General features: G+C 44.8%; 1 protein-coding gene across 1 annotated transcript; it reads left to right on the top strand.

Annotated features, from left to right (window-relative positions):
* Positions 1 to 278: 278 nt before the first annotated feature.
* On the top strand, positions 279 to 25354 carry LOC132099234 (gastrula zinc finger protein XlCGF57.1-like). The gene is made up of 2 exons (XM_059505676.1): positions 279 to 400; positions 23578 to 25354. The coding sequence occupies exons 1-2, from the start codon at positions 316 to 318 to the stop codon at positions 25176 to 25178; spliced, it is 1686 nt and encodes a 561-aa protein (XP_059361659.1). The 5' UTR covers positions 279 to 315; the 3' UTR covers positions 25179 to 25354.
* Positions 25355 to 25394: the final 40 nt, after the last annotated feature.

Genomic DNA, 25394 nt, shown 5'->3' with positions numbered 1-25394 from the left:
TAAATCAGACGATTGACTGTAGAGCATCTAAATACAAGAACAACAACACTAACATGTGTAATGAACCTCAAATACACTCACGACGACTGCATGAACGTGTTCTTTTATTGATCTGTAGCTCTAGTTTTGAGCACTTTTGTCTAATCAGGTCCTTAACTCTCACTCTGACTGACTCCCTTACTAGTGTGCTGACTACTGAACTAGAGCTGATTGAGACACACCCAGAGATTTAGATTAATGTATTTTCTGTTAATTATTCTGATCTCAAACACAGAAAAACTCCTGCTGAAGCAACTGAGACACACCATTATAAAGATGGAGTTTATTAAAGAGGAGAGTGAAGACATGAAGATTGAAGACACATTCAGAGTCAAACGTGAAGATACTGAGACACAAACAGGTTGGGTTCTTTGGTCATTCATCTCTTTAACTATTTTATGGAGGAAGAAATACTAGGTGGGAGGGAAAATTAGAAGTCAATGCTTTTCGTTCTCTTGCAAATGTTCCCCTAAGAAACTTTCATTCGATTGCAAACCATTTCAGACCTTTGCTATCACTTCATTATACAGTATATCGCCAGACTGATATACGAGTTTTGGTTGGTTGGGGAAAATTGACACAGACACAAACACATTAAGGAGTCATGGTGTTCATTTGTTTCTTTTAATGGCAGCAGTGAATATATTAACTGAACACTGTACATTAAACTAAACATGTAATTTATCCACAAAGTGTGCAGCTTTTGTCACTGCAGTGTATCTTTCTGGGCTTCTGGAAGAACATTTCCAGAGCCTCTTGATATGGGAAGTCAGAAAGGTCTGGCCCATTTCTTGAGATCCGCATGCATGCTGTAAGATTGTCTCCTTGCAGCCTATTGTGGATGTTTGTCTTGACCTGCAAATGCATTAAATGTTAAATGTGATCGCTTAACATTAGCCAAAAGCAGCAAATCCTATTGTGAAAAGTTTGTATTATCCTGTTGATGGTTGAGAAGTCCCTTTCACAGTTTACACTACTGACTGGGACCGTCAGAGCAATAGAAGCCAGCCGGCTGATGGTTGGGGACAGGACACCAAACTCCTCATATTTTGAGGATAGTTCAGACAGTATTGCCAGCTGTGTCTTGTTCTGAAAAGGTTAAAAATGATATCAGTTACACAGTGTAGTGTTCATGATAATGTCATGTAAAAATGTCATATTTGTAAGTTACCTTAAGTGGACCTGCTCCTGTAAAGAAGCCCATTCTTCAAGGACTGTTCCAAAATCGACACAGGAACAAAACTTCTCTACCAGTATCCTCCGTTTTGTGTGTAGTGTCATCAGGGAGTGTAGCTGCTTGTGGACTGACTATTCCTCACAGAAACGTCTCTCGAGATGGGCAATGAGGCCCTCCAAATATGGATCCATCACCTAATCAAACACATGAAAAATGTCAGTAAATTATTAGTGTAAATAAAACTGTGCAACAGCTATATTTAATTTAGATCAATAAAGTCAGACAAAAGACACATAATCATACCTGTGATTGAAATCTTTGCCAGTACTGCTGTCTGTCTCCTGCATTACACCATCTTCTCCCACTTTCCTGTTCAGCAGAGATGCAGAATGAAGGTCCTGAAAGGGTCTTACAAATTTTGGGTCAACTTACTCAGGTGTGAGCCAGGTTGATGACCACCAGAATCTTTTATGCCCTCCAGGGTGACAGGTACCTGGAAAAAATAAGCATATTGACTCACTCATGTGAAAAGATTAATTGTGGGACCCTAAATAAACAAAATAAAACATAGCAGTTGTGTTGTTATTTAAGTTACCTGCTCTTTTTCTACCTCACGTGAATGTCTAGCTGTCCGCTTGTTTATGCTGTCTACATATTCGACAGAACATTCCTAAAACCAAAAAGAAATCTTAAATAATTTCCTTTTCATTCTTTATGTGCTATCTATCTATCTAATATCTATGTCACATAAATTGGTTGTCTGGGAGGGTAATGCTTTGTAAAAGTAAAAAAATGTTAACATACGATATCTCTTAACGCGTATGATCACCCCGGTGTGGTTAGAACTTTCAGGGCGTCACGTCATCAACTGCTGAATTTAAATCCTCTTTCGCGCTTTGACTGGCGCAGAGACAGATCTGACGCACTGGTCATATTATTACCAATATTCAGTGTTTTCAACCATTTAATACTTATTTTAGGTTTAAGACATTTAAATACACATAACTACTAACAAAACCATACATTTACGGTTTGTAAAATACATGCTGATGTCTATGGAAACGGCAATAATGATTCTTACAAATATAATCTGACTTAATGTTTTTATTGATATTTTAACAACTAGCAGTTGTTCTATAACATGGGCTGACCGGAGTTAAACTAGACTGTTATACTGTTACTAATCTAATGGCTAGCAGGGCTATATGTCGCGTTTTACTTTAGCTAGCGGGCAGAGAGAGCACTCGTGTACCATACACCGTACGACCATGAGTGTCTGTGAGCAGAATAATTAACAAAACCAGCCAGCAAGAGCCAGTATCGTCTTTTAATCTTTTAATTCTGAACTCCATGTTCTAACTTACACCGGCAAGGCCATATCACAAGTCACTTCTCTACACATCTCTCTTCAAGAGGGTGAGTAACCCTTTTATATTAACTGCCGCAGCCGCCGCACTGTCTTGGAGTTTCCGAAATGGCCGGCTCCAGCTGCCCCATTAACCCAATGGAGGACTTCTGGCTGTAGTGCGTGGGCAAGGAACCAAAACTCCATCGGTGACAGAATGGAGAAAAAAACCTGGGAGAAACCAGGCTCAGTTGGGGGGCCAGTTCTCCTCTGACCAGACGAAACCAGTAGTTCAATTCCAGGCTGCAGCAAAGTCAGATTGTGCAGAAGAATCATCTGTTTCCTGTGGTCTTGTCCTGGTGCTCCTCTGAGACAAGGTCTTTACAGGGGATCTGTATCTGGGGCTCTAGTTGTCCTGGTCTCCGCTGTCTTTCAGGGATGTAGAGGTCCTTTCTAGGTGCTGATCCAGCATCTGGTCTGGATACGTACTGGATCCGGGTGACTGCAGTGACCCTCTGATCTGGATACAGACTGGATCTGGTGGCTACGGTGACCTCGGAACAAGAGAGAAACAGACTAATATTAGCGTAGATGCCATTCTTCTAATGATGTAGCAAGTACATCGGGTGTTATGGGAAGTGTTTCCGGTTCCGGTTAACCTAATTAATGCAGCCTAAAAACCCTTTAACGGATTTGGATATTAAAAGCATATTAATATGTTATGTCTAAGCCAAGTTAAAGATATGGGTCTTTAATCGTCATCGTGGAGCTTCAGGCTGCCCCACTGAGAATGAAGTGACTTGATCTCAGGCTCCTGTGAGGACACCGCTGGCCAGTCCGGATGTGCTCGAGCCTCCAGCCAGCCCCACACCTTCACCAGAACTCGGTCGTTCACATGCTGTTGTCTCAGCTGCTCGATGGTGAATGGCCCTCACTGTGGCCACCTTTGTTGGGTCGGTGGCCAGCCCGCTCTTGCTAACAACGTGCCCCAGGAACTGCGTTTGGCGGGTGAGCAGGTTACACTTGGCTGGGTTCAACCGCAACCCGGCATTACGAATGGCTGTCAGGACAAGTTGTGGACAGCTCGGTCAAAGACTCTGGCATGGACAACAGATCTTCCAAATAGACCACACAGCGGGTACTGGAAATGTCTTTAAGGACCTGCTCCATCAGCCTCTCAAAGGTGGCTGGGGCATTACACAGCCCAAAGGGCATTCATTACCTTAAACTGCCACAGTCCTTACCCTATGGTAAATTCAGTTTTGGGCCGGGCCTCCGCCACTAGCTCCACTTGCCAATACTCGGCATATTTTATATCCGTGAGTGCAGTACACCTGCAAAGCGTTAACACTCGTTAGCTTGTCATTAGCTTGTCATTAGCGTTTTCATTCAAACCTATCGCTGTTTTTCTTTTCTCCTCTCCTCTCTATCGCTCCAGTTTTTCACAAGTTCATCAAACAACCACAGTAAGAATATTTCATCAAGCACGGTGAGTAATGGCTTCTCCTATCATTGTTTCTTGCACCTCTTGCCACATGTATAGTTTATCTATCTCTGTCGCAGATGAGGGATTCACATGTGATAAATGCAGGGAAATAGTTAGGCTGACAGAGAAGATTTCAGAATTAGAGACACGCATCCAAACTTTAATTGAGGACAGTACGAATGTTAGGGCTCTAGATACGGCTTTGGATGCGTCTAGCTCAGGGATTCCTGTACATTGTTCGGTTCCGGAAACAGAGCCCCAGCAGCAGGGCAACTGGGCGACGGTGAGGCAGCGTAGTCTTGGGTCAAAACACCGCTCTTCTGTTCCGATCAAAACATTAAACAGGTTCTCCCCACTCAGTGATGCACCCACTGAGAAACCTGATGAAAGTGCTCTAGTTATTGGTGACTCTATTGTACGGAACGTGAATATAGAGACACCAGCCACCATAGTCAAATGTTTACCGGGAGCCAGAGCGCCTGACATCTTGGCAAATTTAAAAGTGCTGGCTAATGTTAAACGTAAATACAGTAAGATTGTTATTCATGCCGGCGCTAATGATGTTCGACTTCGCCAGTCGGAGATCACTAAAAATAACATTAAAGAGGTGTGTGAACTTGCAAGCACGATGTCAGACACTGTAATATGCTCTGGTCCCCTCCCTGCTTACCGTGGTGATGAGATGCATAGCAGATTGTCATCACTCAATGGCTGGATGTCTAAGTGGTGCCCACAGAATAACATAGGTTTCATAGACAATTGGACGAGCTTTTGGGGCAGACCTGACCTGTTTAAAAGAGATGGTCTTCATCCCTCCTGGGGTGGCGCCACTCTTCTCTTTAGAAATATGGCAAATAGTCTTAGTGTTTATACTTGACTAACTGGGGCCCAGGTCACGAAGCAGACAGACTGGCTAAACCGACCGTCTGCTAGCTGCCTCCCGTCACAGAGGTCAGTTAATTCTCAGCACATAGAGACTCTTTCACCTAGATATCACACTATAGAGACTGTGTCTGTTCCCCGAACTAGAAAATACAAAAAACGTACAAACCAAGTTAAGATTAACAATTTAATTGAGGTTCAACAAATAAAAAACAGAAGCAATAAGGATAAACAAATGATAAAGCTTGGCTTATTGAATATCAGAGGGTTGTTCCATAAAACAAGATTAGAAAATAAGCCAGGCTTATTTTGGTTAGTCAGACTTATTGTCTGTGAATTCTGTTTCATAATGTAGAGGCAAAATGGCCTGGCTCAGTGCATGATTTCCAGAATCTTTCGGGCCTCTTCTCTTTCCCACCAACTGGCACAAGGTATGTTAGTCACTTAACATATAGCAAAAACTACAGCTTTAAAAAAACTTCAAATTCTTTTTTTTTATTCAGGTCAATTCTCAGGAGTTTTGCTGGGAGACAAGGGATATGCATGCCTGCCTTATCTCTTGACTCCCTATCAGGAGAAGCAGACTGAGGCACAGCACAACTACAATATTGCCCATGCACGCACAAGAGCTCGTATAGAGATGGAATTTGGGCTCATCAAGTCAAGGTTCCAGTGCCTGAATTACCTCAGAGTGACTCCACAAAGGGCATGTGACATTGTAGTTGCATGTGTTGTGCTACATAACATTGCCTGCCTGAGGAGAGAGAGGCAACCAAGGATGGTTGTAGAGCAAGACTGGGACATTGAAGGCATTTTTGATGACAATGAAATAGGCAGGGTTATAAGAGACAGTTATGCCAATAATTATTTTAGTTAATACTGTCCAAACCATGTTAAAGGTTTTCACTTTCCCCTTAATTTACCAGACACACAAGTCATATTATATATATTTTTTATTTTATTTAGGTTGAAGCTGCCTGTTGGGGGTGAAAACATACAATTAAATGTTGTCAAAAAACAAAAATGTCATGTGTCATTGTTTTAAATATGGAAGTTCTACTTGCAGTTTTCTCAAGCTGTTGGATTTCCAGCTCCAACTTTCTCATCTTGAGTTTTTTATATTGGATGTCAGTATCTATGGCCTCCATTTGTTTCAGGAGATACCTTTTGTAGACTCCCTTTATATTCTGGGTCTTGTAGGAACAGAAATGTATTTTATTTTTTTCAATTTGATCTAGTGCTCTTGGCACTTTTTTGTGATTTCTTAATACTCACTTGGTCACATGTCGTCCCAGACTGAGAGGGCTCTAGAAGGGTGTCAGCATCCTGTTGCCAATAATGGAAATACACACAATTTAGCACCTCACAGGTAGGCTATTAAAAATATAATTTGCACATTTGTGCCTACCTCAGGCCTCCTTGAACATACTGACACAGTTTCCTCATCCTCCTCAACTGTAGATGGGCCTTCAACCTAAAACCATTAATTAAACTTGGTTTAATAAATAACCACTTGACAAATCAGTGCTTTAAACTCATACTGTCATACTCACAGGGTTCAGCATGATGTCTGGTGGATCCAGAAAGCACACAGAATTTGGCATCACTATAAAACAAAAACATTTAGTTAGGAATGGAAGAATAAAAATAAATAAAATAAACAAAATACCTTTTAAGTAGTGATCTCTTATACTAGATGGAATGGATCCAGATGCTATTCCCTCAATGACAGGCCTCCCTTTATTCAGGTCTAATGCCAGCTCCTCTGCAGGAGTAAAGTTGGCTGTCGGTGGCCCTCCCCCAGTGCCAGCAACCTCACTCTTCTTTTTGGCAGCTGCAATTATTAAACATCATGAGACTGGACAGTTGTACATCAAGCTGGCTATGCTTAAGTACTTACATAGATTTATACTTTATAAATACTTACCATTCTGAACAATATTTTTACATTTTATTTTCACCTGCTGCCATGTTCTTTTTTCTTCACTTAATTTGCTGCTGTAGAAGTTACACACACACACACACACACACACACACACACACACACACACACTGTGACAAACATTTAATTTAACTTTAATAAAATATATAAAAATATAGTAAAATAATAATAAAAGTCAAATAAAATATAGTAATGTAGGCCTACATTAATTGCTACTTACGCATTGAGACGATCAGCAATTTCTTGCCAGCCTTTTTCTCTCGTTTTATTAATTGCTGCCGTATTTCCTTTTTTTGTAATCATGTGTTTAAATTCTTCTTAAGATTCGAGAAGTAATTGCTGCTCAGTTGCCGTGAACATCGCTGCTCTCTCTTTCCCTTTAGTTGCCATGTTAAATTGATGAATCTATGCTCCACCATCAGGGCTTCTTAAGAATAGCGTGCATGCGCAATTATCTAGACTAGATAAACCTGGTTCAAATTAGTGAGATTGCGTGAACTTGAATTACCTTTTATGAAACCGCCTTAAGCCCCAACTGATTTGTTAGGTTAATTCAAGTCGGGTTTTGGAGCTTAATCCCTGCTTTTCTAAGCTTCTTTTATGAAACAACCCCCAGATCCCTTTCTACGAAAACACTTTTTGTAAATAATATGATCACTGATCATAATCTAGATGTGCTCTGTTTGACAGAAACCTGGCTAAAACCTGATGATTACATTATTTTAAATGAGTCCACCCCCCAAGATTACTGTTATAAACATGAGCCACGTCTAAAAGGCAAAGGGGGAGGTGTTGCTTCAATTTATAACAACGTTTTCAGGATTTCTCAGAGGGCAGGCTACAAGTATAACTCGTTTGAAGTAATGGTGCTTCATATAACATTATCCAGAGAAACAAATGTTAATGATAAATCCCCTGTTATGTTTGTACTGGCTACTGTATACAGGCCACCAGGGCACCATACAGACTTTATTAAAGAGTTTGGTGATTTTACATCCGAGTTAGTTCTGGCTGCAGATAAAGTTTTAATAGTTGGTGATTTTAATATCCATGTTGATAATGAAAACGATGCATTGGGATCAGCATTTATAGACATTCTGAACTCTATTTGTGTTAGACAACACGTTTCAGGACCTACTCATTGTCGAAATCATACTCTAGATTTAATACTGTCACATGGAATTGATGTTGATGGTGTTGAAATTATTCAGCCAAGTGATGATATCTCAGATCATCATTTAGTTCTGTGCAAAATTCATACAGCCATAAATTCATAAATTCTACTTCTTGTTACAAGTATGGAAGAACCATCACTTCTACCACAATAGACTGCTTTTTAAGTTATCTTCCTGATGTAACCAAATTCCTTAGCATATCCAAAACCTCAGAACAACTTGATGATGTAACAGAAACTATGGACTCTCTCTTTTCTAGCACTTTAAATACAGTTGCTCCTTTACGCTTAAGGAAGGTTAAGGAAAACAGTTTGACACCATGGTATAATGAGCATACTCGCACCCTAAAGAGAGCAGCCCGAAAAATGGAGCGCAGCTGGAGGAAAACAAAACTAGAGGTATTTCGTATTGCTTGGCGGGAAAGTAACATATCCTACAGAAAAGCATTAAAAACTGCTAGATCCGATTACAACCCGAATTCCGGAAAAGTTGGGACGTTTTTTAAATTTTAATAAAATGAAAACTAAAGGAATTTCAAATCACATGAGCCAATATTTTATTCACAATAGAACATAGATAACGTAGCAAATGTTTAAACTGAGAAATTTTACACTTTTATCCACTTAATTAGCTCATTTAAAATTTAATGCCTGCTACAGGTCTCAAAAAAGTTGGCACGGGGGCAACAAATGGCTAAAAAAGCAAGCAGTTTTGAAAAGATTCAGCTGGGAGAACATCTAGTGATTAATTAAGTTAATTGATATCAGGTCTGTAACATGATTAGCTATAAAAGCTTTGTCTTAGAGAAGCAGAGTCTCTCAGAAGTAAAGATGGGCAGAGGCTCTCCAATCTGTGAAAGACTGCGTAAAAAAATTGTGGAAAACTTTAAAAACAATGTTCCTCAACGTCAAATTGCAAAGGCTTTGCAAATCTCATCATCTACAGTGCATAACATCATCAAAAGATTCAGAGAAACTGGAGAAATCTCTGTGCGTAAGGGACAAGGCCGGAGACCTTTATTGGATGCCCGTGGTCTTCGGGCTCTCAGACGACACTGCATCACTCATCGGCATGATTGTGTCAATGACATTACTAAATGGGCCCAGGAATACTTTCAGAAACCACTGTCGGTAAACACAATCCGCCGTGCCATCAGCAGATGCCAACTAAAGCTCTATCATGCAAAAAGGAAGCCATATGTGAACATGGTCCAGAAGCGCCGTCGTGTCCTGTGGGCCAAGGCTCATTTAAAATGGACTATTTCAAAGTGGAATAATGTTTTATGGTCAGACGAGTCCAAATTTAGTTTTTTCAGCTATTTTGACAGCCCTAGGCGATTCAAGCCCGAAACTGTATGAGACTGAATACCGGCTGAATTCACATTTCTGTTGTAAAAAGAGAAACATTGTGCAGAAGTATTATTTGCTGTTATGCGTGTTTGTCCGAAGCTGCAGTTGCTGTGACGCCTGTTCAAAAAAAAAAAAAAAATACCTGGACTCGCTCCAAGAAAAGGTCGTTAAAATCATTTTCTTATTTTCGTTTTCGAAACTTGTGTTGGTTGATTCGTGCTTGATTCGTGCAATAGATTTTCGAACATAAAGTGACAGTCGACACGGTCACGGTTTAAGACTAGAGAGGAGAAGGGATGGGAAAAGATCTGGGCACAGTTTTTCCAGAACTTTGTGCCAAGTTAAAGCGGTGTCGAGCTGTTTTAATGAATGTTTTAGATGTATTATGGTGCCCGAACCCGTATGACTTTAAACAGTGACCGTGAACATTTAGTTTACTGCAGCCGCAGCCATCATTACCAAGCGCGAGCCGTTGACTCTGACAGTGAGTGAGAGTATGAGACGAAGCGAACGCACAGGACACAGTGTGACATCCGTGTAAACACAGATGACGTCACGGGGTTTTTTTTCTAATTAAATAAGATAGCCTTAATTTGTATGTAGGCTAAGGCAATTTAAATATTTACAATACTTACTTAAATATAATTAATAGTATTTTATTGCGTTTGTATTAGTTTTTTGAAGAGTAAAAAAATAATTGGTCGGTCTTAACGCAAATTTACAATCGGCAAGTCGGTTGGACTAAAAGCAAAAAATAAATAAATAATTGAGTCGGTGCTAAATTGACAGGGTCGGTCGGGTTACGGCAAACAAGAATATTTTTAAGGATGGCCTTACTTATATAGGCTATACATTTTCCTTAAAGCATCCCATTTTGTCCCAGGGCTTGAGAACCTGTGCCCTAGTACCTGTAGAATCCAGCAATTATTTATTGTGGCAGGGTGAAGAAGGACACGACGCGAGGATGGGTTGGATTTTATTAAGGGTATGGTAGTGAAAGAGCGTGTTGTGAGTAGGTTGATGCTCAGCTTCCTCTTCGATTGGTGCGCTGGTGCGGTGTGGTCTCGTGTGCAGTGGGGCTGGCGGTCACACAATGCTCTCTACAGAAACAATAGAACAAGGGTGTTAGCCGAGTCTTGTGGAGACATCTCTCACCTCTGTGTTCGTTTGCTGGGTTTATGTAACCAGAGCTTGATGGGGCTCAATTGTGGCCGCTCAGCCCATGATGAACAGGTGCAGGTGTGACTGCTTGGTTTCCAGGGCGACGCTGATGAGAGCTCGGGACACGAGTCACCCCCCTCTAAGCATCGCCCTGTTCCTGTGGAGAAGCGGGGAGATTGGGGGAGGGTGGGGAGTGGGCCCTGACAGACCTGCACGGTGAAGCTGAAGTCCTGGAGCCTGAGGAACCATCCGCGTCACCCTGGCATTCGTCTCCTTGGCCTGGGCCATCCACTGCAGGGGGGCGTGGTCGGTTATGAGGGTGAAGTGGCTGATGATAATACCTGAGCTCAAAGACTGCCCACTTGACGGCCAATGCTTCCCTCTCTACCGTGGCGTACCGTTGCTCTGCGAGGGTCAGCTTTCGGCTTATGTAGATCACCGGGTGTTCCTCACTGTTGTGGCCCTGCGATAGAATGGCTCCCAACCCGGTGTCGGATGCGTCCGTCTGCGGCAGGAAGGGGGAAGTCGAAGTCGGGGGCTCGGAGCACCGGCTCCGTCGTAAGGGCAGACTTTATCCGGTGAAATGCCGCCTCCATCTCGGGGGTCTAAGGGATCTACACCGGCTGCCCCTTCCTGGTCAAGTATGTCTGGGGAAAAGCTAAGAAGGAGAAGTTCGGAATAAAGCAGAGGTAATACCCCGCCAACCCCAAAAAGGCCCGTACCTGAGTTTTGGAGGTAGGCTGCGACGCAAAGAGGATAGCTGCCACCTTCTTCTCTTGCGGTCTTATGAGGCCGCGACCCACCTGGTACCCCAGGTACTTAGCTTCGGCGAGGGCCAGGTGACACTTTCGGGGTGTTGGCGGCAAGGCCAGCCCGGCGTAGTTCCAACAGTACCTTCCGCAGCCACTCCAGATTGTCTTCCCAAGTCTCAGAGTGGATGATGACATCATCGACGTAGGCAGCCGCATATGCTTGGTGCGGCCGCAGGAGGACGTCCATCAGTCGCTGGAAGGTGGCCGGGGTCCCGTGTAGGCCGAAGGGAAGGACCCGGTACTGCTAGTGACCGCATGGAATCGAGAAGGCCGTCTTCGGTTTGGCCTGTTCTGTTAAGGAGACCTGCCAGTAGCCCTTGGTGAGGTCGAGGGTCGTGATGAACCAGGCCCTTCCCAAACAGTCCAACAACTCATCGACATGGGGCATTTGGTAGCAGTCAAACTCTGAGACTTCGTTAAGGCGGCGGAAGTCGTTACAGAAGCAGAGGGTGCCATCGGGCTTTGGAACCATGATGATGGGGCTGGACCATGGGCTGCATGATGGTTCAATTACCCCTAACCTAAGCATCTCCTGTACTTCTTCCTCGATGACGTGTCGCCAAGCCTCCGGGACACGGTAGGGCCACTGCCGGACGATGGTCCCCGGTGGTGTGCGGACGTCTTTCGTCCGATTAATCGATTAGCCTCTCGCACGTGTCGAGTGTTCACAAGCCCCACAGTAACCCAACATTAAATCAGTTAACTGACCATCCACAGCTTTAATCGATCCCATCTCTTATTGACAATCGATTAGCCTCTCGCACGTGTTGAGTGATCATGAGTCCCACAGTAACCTGACATTTAATCAGTTAACTGACCTTCGACAGCTTTAATTGATCGCATCTCTTATTGACAATTAATCTATTAGCCACTCGCACTTATTGAGTGATCACGAGCCCCACAGTAACCCAACATTAATTCAGTTAATTGACCATCCACAGCTTTAATCGATCACATCTCTTATTGACAATTAATCGATTAGCCGCTCGCACGTGTTGAGTGATCACAGGCTCGACAGTAACCCGACATTAAATCAGTTAACTGACCATCCACAGCTTTAATCGACCGTATCTCTTACTGACAATTAATTGATCATCGATTAATCGTTGACATCCCTAGCATGAAATTACACTCTAGTCTTAAATATTAAGATACACAGAATTGTATAAGAGCCAAATGTGCAAACAGGTTGACACTGTCAGTATGTCAATGTGAGGCAGAGAATCTCTATTATCTCTGAATATCTTACAGATCAAGTGAATATTAAGTGGAGACATGAAGATTTTAAGAGTTGGTGATTAGAAAAAAAAAAAGTGAAATTGTGATGCAAACCATTGAAAAAATTATTCAAAAGTATTTTGTCTACATTTTAATGGTAGTGGATAGTGAATGCCTACCATGGCTAAGTTCAGATACACATCAATTAATGAAAAAGAGAGATCTTGCTTTGAAAAAGTCTTTACTTACAAAAACACAGAAAGATATCTTTAGTCTTAAATCGAAACAAGAAATAAAGTAGTTCGTGAAATGAGGAAGTCAAAAACTGCATATTTTGAGAAATTGATCGCAGAATCAGGAGTGCATTAACAAACTTTCTAAATGAGAAGGCATACAAAGAAAACCATTGTTGGAGCTGCACATAAACACTTAGTACTGATAGCGCTGAAATTGCAAATATTTAATTGATATTTTATTCAGTCTGTGGAAGAGCTTGCTATACATTTTGAACCTGACACACCCTTATCCTTTTATGATGATGAAGGGTGATGAAGGTAAGATACTTCAAATTATTAATCAATTGAATAATTCAAGAGCTCAGGATATATTTGGGATGGATTCTGCATTCATAAAAAAATACAGTGCCAGTTTGCTAAAGCCCTTGGTAAATTTGATAAATGTATCTATTAGAGAAAGTAAATTTCCCTCAAATTGGAAAACTTCTATTATAACCCCAAATGTTTAAGGCAGGATCAACTGATGAGGTTTAGAATTATAGACAAATTTCTATGCTCCCTTTAATCTCTAAAATTTTGGAAAAGTTGGTATCTGAACAACTTATCAACTATCTAGAAAAACATGATCTACTTCACTCAAAACAGTTTGATTTTAGGCCTAAGTATTTGACAGAAATGGCAAACTGCTTTCTCACAGAATTTATTAAGGGATATTTAGATAATGGGAGTGTAGTTGGCACAGTGTTTTTAGATCTCAAAAAGGCATTTGATACAGTGAATCATGAAAATCTCCTACATAAATTTGTTTAGCTTCTCTCAGCCAGCAATAAATTGGTTTCGATCATATTAAGAATCTTGAGATCACTGTTTTATATAAATAATTCAAGATCAACTTCACAAAACAAAGAGATGGGTCTCACTCAAGGGTTGATAATGGGTCCATTGTTGTTTTCCTTTTATGTCAATGATTTACCAAAGTGTTGTAAACAAACTAAACGTCAATTATATGCAGATGACAGTCATTTAAGTATCGGCACAGACTCCATGCTTAGCTGCAGATATATTAACAAAATTAAATGACTGTTGTGTCACAGTGGCTGAATAACAGCAGTTTGACCTTGAATTGTTCAAAAACTGTCTCGATGTGTTTTTCAATAAGAAGGAAAGAAATAAGGGGATTTTTAATTAAGATCAATCAAAAGGAAATAAAGACAGTTAATAATTTTAAATATTTAGGTGTTATTTTAGATTCTCATTTGAAATTTGAGGTGCATGTAAGGAGGGTGTGTAGAACAATCAGAACAAACTTGAATTGTTTTTCCCTGATTAGACTGTATAAATCTATAAGTTATGGTCTTTTTGCACTTATCTTACTGTGTGACTGTCTGGAGTCAGGTTTCTCTACTGACTATTAAACCTGTTAAATCTCTATATAAACAAGCAAAGTTTTAGACAAGAAACCAATTAAATTGCATCATTGTAATATTATACAAAAACATAGTTTGTGAACACTGATGGTCATACACAGTCTCAGTTTATTAATATTTTGTTTTACTTTCGCTTCGTTTTTTGTGTGATTATTGTTTTACTTTTGTTAAAAAACCTAGCCATGGACTGGGGCAGCAAATTAGCCTTTGGCTAGAAGCCTATATGTGAAGCATCAGCTGCTTGAAATTATAGCAATGTTATACTGCATTGTCCCTGTTAAATAAAAAATAAATAAAGAGGCTGGTTTTGAGTTTAGGAGCCTGATGGCCTGGGGGAAGAAACTCTTGAGTCTCTCAGTTTTTGCCATCAGGCTACGGAAGCACTTGCCAGATGGCAGCAAAGTGAAAAGATGGTTACTGGGGTGTGTGGAATCTTTGATGAGTTTAACAGAGTTTTGCAGCGTTTGAGGTAGATGTCCTGCAGAGAGGGGAGAGAAGACCCGGAGATGTGCTCAGCTAAGCGCACAACTCTCTGCAGGGCTTTGCAGTCCTGACTGGAGCTGTTCCTATACCACACTGAGATACACAGAGTCAATACACTTTCTATGGCCCCTGAATAGAAAGTTTTCATGATTGCTGGTGAGACCCTGAATTTCCTCAGCTGTCGCACATGGTACAGTCTTTGCCTGGCTTTATTAACCTGTGTTTGAATGTGAGTAGTCCAAGTCAGGTCCTTGGAGATGTTTACACCAAGGTACTTTGAAGCTGCTCACCCTTTCCACAGGGGTCCCGCTGATCATAAGAGGAGTATAGGGCTGCTGCTGTTTCTTCCTGAAGTCCACAATCAGTTCTTTGGTTTTGCTCACATTCAGAGAGAGACAGTTGTCCTGGCACCATGATGTTAATTTCTCTACCTCATCCAAGTATGCGGTCTCATTGTTGTGAATAAGGCCCAGAACCACAGTATCATCAGCAAATTTGATAATAGATGTGGAGCTGTGCGAAGACACGCAGTCATTTGTGTAGAGAGAGTAGAGCAGGGGACTCAGGATACAGCCCTGTGGGGCTCCTACGTTCAGGGTGATGGAGTTGGAGGTGTACTAGTCTGCCGGTGAGGAAGTCAGGAATCCAGTTGCAGAGTGAAGAATTCAGGCCGAGGTCTATGAGTTTAGAAGCTAGCTTTATGGGGACTACAGTCGTGGCCAAAAGTTTTGAGAATCACATAAATATTGGAAATTGGAAAAGTTGCTGCTTAAGTTTTTATAATAGCAATTTGCATATCCTCCAGAATGTTATGAAGAGTGATCAGATGAATTGCATAGTCCTTCTTTGCCATGAAAATTAACTTAATCCCAAAAAAACCTTTCCACTGCATTTGATTGCTGTCATTAAAGGACCTGCTGAGATCATTTCAGTAATCGTCTTGTTAACTCAGGTGAGGATGTTGACGAGCACAAGGCTGGAGATCATTATGTCAGGCTGATTGGGTTAGAATGGCAGACTTGACATGTTTAAAGGAGGGTGATGCTTGAAATCATTGTTCTTCCATTGTTAACCATGGTGACCTGCAAAGAAACGTGTGCAGCCATTATTGCGTTGCATAAAAATGGCTTCACAGGCAAGGATATTGTGGCTACTAAGATTGCACCTAAATCAACAATTTATAGGATCATCAAGAACTTCAAGGAAAGAGGTTCAATTCTTGTTAAGCAGGCTTCAGGGCGTCCAAGAAAGTCCAGCAAGCGCCAGGATGGTCTCCTAAAGAGGATTCAGCTGCGGGATCGGAGTGCCACCAGTGCAGAGCTTGCTCAGGAATGGCAGCAGGCAGGTGTGAGCGCATCTGCATGCACAGTGAGGACAAGACTTCTGGAAGATGGCCTGGTGTCAAGAAGGGCAGCAAAGAAACCACTTCTCTCCAAAAAAAACATCAGGGACAGATTGATCTTCTGCAGAAATTATAGTGAATGGACTGCTGAGGACTGGGGCAAAGTCATATTCTCCGATGAAGCCCCTTTCCGATTGTTTGGGCCATCTGGAAAAAGGCTTGTCCGGAGAAGAAAAGGTGAGCGCTACCATCAGTCCTGTGTCATGCCAACAGTAAAGCATCCTGACACCATTCATGTGTGGGGTTGCTTCTCATCCAAGGGAGTGGGCTCACTCACAATTCTGCCCAAAAACACAGCCATGAATAAAGAATGGTACCAAAACACCCTCCAACAGCAACTTCTTCCAACAATCCAACAACAGTTTGGTGAAGAACAATGCATTTTCCAGCACGATGGAGCACCGTGCCATAAGGCAAAAGTGATAACTAAGTGGCTCGGGGACCAGAATGTTGAAATTTTGGGTCCATTGCCTGGAAACTCCCCAGATCTTAATCCCATTGAGAACTTGTGGTCAATCCTCAAGAGGCGGGTGGACAAACAAAAACCCACTAATTCTGACAAACTCCAAGAAGTGATTATGAAAGAAAGGGTTGCTATCAGTCAGGATTTGGCCCAGAAGTTGATTGAGAGCATGCCCAGTCGAATTGCAGAGGTCCTGAAAAAGAAGGGCCAACACTGCAAATACTGACTCTTTGCATAAATGTCATGTAATTGTCGATAAAAGCCTTTGAAACGTATGAAGTGCTTGTAATTATATTTCAGTACATCACAGAAACAACTGAAACAAAGATCTAAAAGCAGTTTCCCTTTAGAGAGTACTCTCGTACTGCGTAAGCTAGCTTACGCTATGGGAAAAGGTCCCCTTTTCTCAAGAATATGAAGCCAAAAATTATCCTTAATTTTTAAATAATGTAAAACGCAGTGCTGCAGCACAGCAGACCCAAGCGAAGCGGCTCGCGCGCTTATTGGCTGTGCTGCGGCAACTGCAGCAACCTATGGTGAGGCGGCGGAGAGGAACGAACCAATGGGGGCGCTTCGCGCCCATTGGACGTCAGAGCGCGCCAAAATAGGCGTGGCTGGAACTATATAAGCCACCGCTTCACCATAGGGATCAGATTTCATCTCCTTCAGCGATCTCACCTGCACTTCGCTGTCTTCTCCGGAGAAGCCTCTACACGCCGTCGAAAAGCCTCTCAGCGGGATAGCACTGCAACGCAGATCTGAGGACGCCGGCTCGTGCTTCATCTCGACGCCGCCTTCAGCACTCGCTTCCTGCTGCGCCATCCGGCGTGACTATATCCTTTACAAGGCTAGTGTGTTTGCCGCTGCATCACACTTTTTTCTCCAGAATTCGAGGCGTTGTTTCAAATGCCTCGGGCCTGCGCTTCCTGCCGAGGCCCTCTGCCCAGCGAGGACCGCCACATCATCTGTGTCTCCTGCCTGGGCCGCGAGCATGCTGAGAGCGCACTCTCCAAGGGCGGCTGCCCTGAGTGCGACAACATGGCTATATCGACCCTGCGGGCTCGATTAGCTCAAACCAGCCACGATGCTCCACCCGCTCCGCCTCTTCTCTCTCAAGTGCCGCGTAAGAAACGCCGCGTAAGAAACGCCGTGATCAGAGAATGCCTGAGCACACTGCTACACGCGAGCTCACGCCGGAACACTCCCCGCGTGCCTCGCCCGCTCTCTCTCCTTCGCCTGTCCTCTTCGTGGACGAGCAGCGCCAGTCCCTGCTCACCAGCGCCCCCTTCTCCTTCGGAGCGCCTGAGGCGGAAGAGGACAGACACGACAGCCTTTCTCTCGCCGCGTCCAGTAGTGAGGAATGGTCGGGCTCCATTGCGGACCCCCCCCCCTCTACAGCACCCAGCTGCACCGGACAACGCGCTGATATCGACGCGGAGCTTACTCGCGTGCTTACAAGGGCTGTCAGCGACCTTCAGCTCGACTGGTCTCCTCCAGACGAGCCCGCTAAAAGCAGGCTGGACGAATGGTTCTTGCAGGGGCGCCCTTCGGCCCCTCCGCAAAGAAACGCCCCCTTCTTCCCGGAAGTTCACGATGAACTCACAAAGTCGTGGAAAGCCCCATTCTCCGCACGCTTGAAGACTTCTGTCTCGTCAGCGCTCTCCTCTGTCGACGGCGCCCGAGACCACGGTTACGAGAGCCTCCCCCCTCTCGAGGAGGCTATTGCTGCACACCTCTGCCCGCCCTCAGCCGCAGGATGGCGGTCGAAGCCTGTGCATCCATCCAAGCCGTGCCGCACCACCTCAGCTCTCGCTGGCCGAGCTTACACCTCCGCTGGTCAAGCTGCTTCGGCTCTACACACCATGGCTGTGCTGCAGGTTTTTCAGGCCAGACTTCTCCGTAACCTGGACGAGTCTGCCCCAGATACCTATGACTTTAAAGATCTCCGCAGCGCTACTGATCTAGCCCTGCGTGCGACAAAGACCACAGCACAAGCGATCGGCCGAAGCATGGCAAGCCTCGCTGTTTGAGAGCGACACCTCTGGCTCACGCTCACGGAGATGAAAGACGCCGACAAATCTGCCTTTCTTGACTCTCCTATCTCGCCTTCCGGCCTCTTTGGCCAGTCGGTTAAGGGTTTCGCTGAACGCTTCACTGAGGCTCAGAAAACGTCACAGGCAATGAGACACTTCCTGCCGAAACGCTCTAGCTCTGCTGCGGGATGCCGTAGAAATGCGCCGCCCCCTCAGACCTCGAAGCCATCGCAGCCAGACTTACAGTCTCGCCCAGCGACCAAAACCCAGCACCGCTCTCGCTCTACGAGCCGCAAACCGCCAGAGAGACGGGGACCTCGGCCCAGGATTGTGCTGAACCCCGAGCCTCCGAAGCCCTCCTGACCTTCGGGCTGAAAAGACCGTGGTTAAGTCCCGCTGCGGCCGGACCACCACACAAGAAACCTCACATGCTTCCTCCAATCCCCTCACTAAAGGCGGTTGGAGATGTCTATACTGCAGTAAACCAGCCTGCTACAATGCACGCACGCCTGCACACAAACGCCGTTTTCACGGCGACCTCGATAAAGCACAAAAAGAGCTTTTTCTATGTAGGCAGTGTGGCCACTACACAGTACGCACCCCTACATGTATACACACTCCCCCAAGTGTCACAAAGACACACTCGGGTCTCCTTTCATGCCCACCTTCCCGCTTGCGCCGGAGGTGCTCTAAATGTAGCGCGCGTGCCCACTTCTCAGTGCGCAACCCTACAAATAAGCGCTGTCACCACAGTGTCACAAGCACAGCATACTCGAGCTACTGGTCCCCTCATAACAGGCGGCCAGTGCCCGAAGCACATTCAACCCATAGCCGCACGAGCCGCTGCATGGCAGGCCATCCCCGGCATATCAAATTGAGTTTTGAATATAATAAAACGAGGTTACTCGCTCCAGTTCGCTCGCAGACCGCCGCGCTTTCGCGCCGTGGTCGAAACGAAAGTGAAAAGCGAAATGACACATGTCCTTCGCGCCGAACTGATAAACCTTCTTGCAAAAGGGGCGATAGAAACTGTCCCCCCTGCGCAGCGCGAGTCAGGCTTTTACAGCCGCTACTTACTCGTACCGAAAAAGGATGGCGGTCTCAGACCCATCCTAGATCTCAGACGTTTGAACAAAGCGCTTATGACGCGATCGTTCAAAATGTTAACTACCAAATAAATACTCGCGCAAATTCGCCCGAGGGATTGGTTTTTCTCAGTGGATCTGAAAGACGCTTACTTTCACATTCAAATAGCACCCCATCACAGGCCATTCTTGAGATTCGCCTTCGAGGGGCAGACTTATCAGTACATGGTTCTTCCATTCGGCCTCTCCGTAGCGCCCCGTACGTTTACACGGTGCATGGATGCCGCTCTCGCACCCCTGAGAATGCGGGGAGTGCGAGTATTGAACTACCTCGACGACTGGCTAGTTTTACCCATTCCGAGGAACTACTGACGACACACAGATCCTGGATCCTCAGCCATTTAGAATGCCTGGGTCTCACGATCAACACTGTCAAGAGCGCTCTGTCTCCCAGCCAGAGGATTTCCTTTTTGGGGATAGACATAGACTCTGTGACATGTACAGCGCGTCTGACGTCACAGCGCGCTCTCACTATTCAGCATCTAGCCGTGTCGTTCAAAGCCGGGTCTCTTTACCCGCTCAAACGATTTCAGGAAATGCTAGGTCTGATGGCATCAGCCTCTGCGGTTCTCAAACTGGGCCTGCTGCGCATGCGCCCACTACAGCGCTGGCTGAGAGACCGTGTTCCAGCGCGCGCCTGGATTTCCGGCCTCGCGCGCTTTCGGGGTGACCCACGGCTGCATCACAGCTCTGGCCCCTTGGAAAATAGCCAACTGGTATCAGTTAGGCGTAAGCACGGGCGCTGTCTCGAAATGGAAAGTAGTCTCGACAGATGCATCCAACCTCGGTTGGGGCGCCCTGTAGTAGGGCAGGTCTGCCTCCGGCCTCTGGTCGAGCCCGGAGCGACTGTTACACATAAACTGTCTGGAGATGATAGCGGTCGAACTATCCCTGAAAGCTTTCCTCCCATTTTTAAAGGGCCACCACGTTCTGGTCAGATCAGACAGCATGTCAGTGGTGGCCTACATAAATCGCCAGGGTGGTGTCAGGTCAGAAACCTTGCACACCCTGACCGAACGTCTTCTGACATGGGCACATTACAATCTGCGCTCGCTAAAAGCAGCGCATGTACCTGGCATCCTGAACCGGGGCCCGGACATGCTTTCCAGGGCGAATGTTCCCCCTGGGGAGTGGTCTCTTCACCCACAAACGGTTCAGTTGATGTGGAGCATCTTCGGCAGGGCAGAGGTCGACCTCTTCGCCTCAGAAGACAACGCTCATTGCCCAATATATTTGTCAAAGAGCAGGGACGCGCTGGCCTTCGATTGGCCCAGACGCCCGCTTTATGCCTTCCCACCGGTCGCGATGCTACCGCAGGTCATCGATCGGGTCAGGAAGAGCAGATGTGCTATGCTGCTAGTAGCCCCACTCTGGACGACCCAACCTTGGTTCTCCGAGCTGATGCAGCTGTCCAGTACAGCCCCATGGCCAATACCGCTGCGGAAAGATCTCCTCACGCAGCTGAAGGGCGCGCTCTGGCATCCCCACCCCGAACTTTGGGCCCTTCATGTATGGCCCCTCAACGGGTACCCGGGAACCTCCCTGAGGGAGTGTTAAGGACCATTATGGAAGCCAGAGCGCCCTCAACCAGGCGCCTGTACGCGCAGAAATGGTCAGTGTTCTCCACCTGGTGCGGGACACGGAACCTAGACCCTCACTTATGTGACGTGACGGAGATACTCTCCTTCCTACAGGAGCGTTTAGATGCGGGCAGATCCCCGTCTACGCTCAAAGTGTATGTGGCAGCCATTGCAGCTTCTCATGCTCCGGTGGCCGGCCTATCACTGGGAAAAAACGAACTGGTCATTCGTTTCCTTAAGGGAGCTCGTCGGATGAACCCTCCCCGACCCCCTTCAATCCCTTCCTGAGACCTGTCTACAGTCCTAGAGGCCTTAAAGGGCCCCCCTTTTGAACCGCTTCAATCTGTCGATATGAAGCTTCTTTCGTTCAAAACCGCTTTTCTACTGGCTCTGGCCTCAGTCAAGCGAGTTGTGGATTTACATGCGCTATCTGTAAGCGCTGACTGTCTCGAGTTTGGGCCTAATAACTCCAGAGTCATTCTCAGACCAAGACACGGCTATGTCCCCAAGGTGCTCTCAACACCGTTCAGAGCGCAGGTCATCTCGCTGTCAGCCCTTTCCTCGCAAAGCGACGAAAGCAACGCGAGCTTCATCTGCCCCGTCAGGGCTCTCAAAACCTATATTGCGCGCTCCGCCTTATTCAGGAGGTCGGACCAGCTCTTCATATGCTTTGGTGGGCGCACCCGAGGTCTCGCCACCACGAAGCAAAGCCTATCGCGATGGATAGTAGACACTATCTCGCTGGCTTACAAATCTAAAGGCCTTCACTGCCCGTTCGGCATCAGAGCCCATTCCACCCGAGGTATGGCCTCGTCATGGGCGTGGTCCTGCGGGATACCACTGGATGATATCTGTGCGGCGGCAGGCTGGGCCTCTCCGTCCACATTTGTTAGATTCTATAATCTGCAAGTCCCTGCCCTGCAGGCCAGGGTACTTTCTATATAGACGTGCTAAGCCTTATCACGTCCCCCTTTTTTCATTCCCTATATAAAGCTCACTAAGGTTGGCTGTTGGGACTGGGATTTCTCCTGCTATAAAGCCCCGAGCTCTCGCCTTGGGCTGTGACAGGTCGAAGTTCCCGAGCACGCACGGCGTTTTACATTGTGTTCCCATAGCGTAAGCTAGCTTACGCAGTACGAGAGTACTCTCGAAAGGGAACGTACTCGGTTACTAGCGTAACCTCGGTTCCCTGAGATGAGGGAACGAGTACTGCGTAACCTGCCGTGCTATGTGCTCGGACCGGGTGATCGCTTCAGTCGATTTAAAACCTGATCCCTATGGTGAAGCGGTGGCTTATATAGTTCCAGCCACGCCTATTTTGGCGTGCTCTGACGTCCAATGGGCGCGAAGCGCCCCCATTGGTTCGTTCCTCTCCGCCGCCTCACCATAGGTTGCTGCAGTTGCCGCAGCACAGCCAATAAGCGCGCGAGCAGCACTGCGTTTTACATTATTTAAAAATTAAGGATAATTTTTGGCTTCATATTCTCGAGAAAAGGGGACCTTTTCCCATAGCGTAAGCTAGCTTACGCAGTACTCGTTCCCTCATCTCAGGGAACCGAGGTTACGCTAGTAACCGAGTACGTTTAGCAGCAAAAAATTTTTAAAACTAATATTTATTTAATTCTCAAAACTTTTGGCCACAACTGTACATAATCCCACAAAAGACTTGTATGTATACGTTTGTAACATGTATGTTTACATGCTCATGCACTACAAATCATCCTGCTCTATTCCTCAGCAAGCTGCTTGACTTAGTGTTTCTCTTTGCACATGTACAGTACTATGTGGAGCATTTGTATGGTCTATTTTTATTTTTCTGTCTATGTATAGGTAAACATTTATATATAGTATATTTATAGTCAAAATCTGTCAGTAGGCTGGTTGTGTATAGGTTTATACTGTTTTACTTTATTGTTGTATGTCGGTATTTATGTAGGACTATGGTCCTGTGAGGCACAACATTTCGTTTTACTGTATGTCCACACATGTAGCAGAATGACAATAAAGATCAACTTAAACTTGAGGATCCAAACAAAAAATGTGTGCAGAGCTCTTATGTGGGTTTTCATGAAGGGTAGTATTTGAGATGTGTCCTTAAGAAAGTTAAGAGTTAACAGTATTAAGAAGAGGTTCTGGGATTATAGGTCTAAATGTTTCTGCTTTGTCTGTTGCTTTGTGCCGTTCAGCTAGTGTTGACTTGTTTTTGTTTCTCTTCACACTAGACCTGATGGCACTGAAAGAGGAGAGTCAAGAACTGAATGAAATGGAAGAGAAAAACATCATGCCTGGAAAAGAATCTTTCAGTTACTCACAGAACCATAAAGCAGAAGCTAGAAATCTTAATACCCACGTGACGATTCACACTCCAGAGGAGCTTTACAACTGCAAACTGTGTGGCAAGAGTTTCTCACTAAAAGGGAATCTTAAGACTCACATGAGAATTCACACCGGAGAGAAGCCATTCAAATGCTCTCAGTGTGGAAGGACTTTTACACAGAAAAAAACCCTTACAGTCCACATGAGAATTCACACCGGAGAGAAACCTTACACCTGTAAACCAAGTGGGCAGAGTTTCACTCAAAAACAAGGCCTTAAAGGCCACTTGAAAATCCACACTGGAGTTAATCTCTTTAGATGCCCTCAGTGTGGAAAAAGTTTTACGCAGAAAAAAACCCTTGATACCCACATGATAAATCACAGTGGAAAGAAGCCTTACACCTGCAAACTGTGTGGAAAGAGCTTCTCTCTAAATAGACGACTTAAGGCTCACATGAAAATTCACACAGAAGAGAAACCGTTCACATGCTCTCAGTGTGGAAAGAGTTTTAAAGGGAAAAGAGGTCTTAATGTCCACATGAGAATTCACACTGGAGAGAAACCGTTCACCTGCTCTCAGTGTGGAAAGAGTTTTAAGCAGAAAAGAGATCTAAATGGCCACATGACCAATCACACTGGAGAAAAGCCTTACGGATGCAAACTGTGTGGGAAGAGCTTCAAGCAAAAAGAAACTTTTAAGACTCACATGAGAATACACACTGGAGAGGATCCGTTTGTTTGTGATCAGTGTGGAAAGAGCTTCAGATGTAGAGAATACCTTAATCATCACATGAGGATTCACTCAGGAGAGGACTGTTTTATATGTCATCAGTGCGAAAGGAGTTTCACAGAGAGGAATCAACTTGAGAATCATGTAAAAATTCACATCGGGGAGAAGCCTTACATGTGTCATCAATGTGGAATGAGTTTCACAAATGGATTAAACCTGGAGGATCACATGAGAATTCACTCTGGAGAGACGCCTTTCACCTGCAAACTGTGTGGAAAGAGCTTCACAATTAAAGGGGACCTTAATATTCACATGAAAGTTCACTTTGGAGAGCAGCCTTACAAGTGTCATCAGTGTGAAGAGAGTTTCACAGACAGGAATCACCTTGAGAGTCATGTTAAAGTTCATATCGGGGAGAAGCCTTTCTTGTGTCCTCATTGTGGAAAGAGTTTCACACACAGATCAAACTTTGAGTATCACTTAAGAATTCACACTGGAGAGAAGCCTTTCACCTGTCCTCAGTGTGGAAGGAGCTTCACAGTTAAAGGAAACCTTAAACTGCACATGAGAGTTCACACTGGAGAGAAACCTTACAAGTGTCTTCAGTGTGAAAAGAGTTTCAGAATTAAAGGAAACCTTAAGATTCACATGCGAGTTCACACTGGAGAGAAGCCTTACAAGTGTGTTCAGTGTGACATGAGTTTCACATATCACATAAGCCTGAAACAGCATTTACAAAATCATTGTGAAAAGAATTTCTCGTTTTCCTTCATGTGACGAGGTTTTTAAAAAGGAGTAATTTCAGCAAAAATCTGTGTATTCACTCTGAGGAAAGACAATTTAATTGTGATCAATGCAATAAAGTCAACACACTTATCCGTATGTGAAGTCATGTAAATGTGAGAGCCTGTTTATGTTCTTAGTATGACAATAGAAAATGCACATTCTTGAAATCACAGCTGAATGTGAGCTTGAATGTCCACCTTATTGACC

The sequence above is a fragment of the Carassius carassius genome, chromosome 22 (assembly GCF_963082965.1).
Source record: "Carassius carassius chromosome 22, fCarCar2.1, whole genome shotgun sequence".
NCBI classification, from domain to species: Eukaryota; Metazoa; Chordata; class Actinopteri; order Cypriniformes; family Cyprinidae; genus Carassius; species Carassius carassius.
Note: the sequence above shows the minus strand (reverse complement) of the source record. Positions and strands in the feature narration are given on the sequence as shown.

Coding starts and splice junctions, on each gene's coding strand:
- LOC132099234 (XM_059505676.1), top strand. CDS start 316: ATGGAGTTTATTAAAGAGGAGAGTGAAGACATGAAGATTGAAGACACA. Junction 401..23,577: donor AGATACTGAGACACAAACAG/GTTGGGTTCTTT, acceptor TCTTCACACTAG/ACCTGATGGCACTGAAAGAG.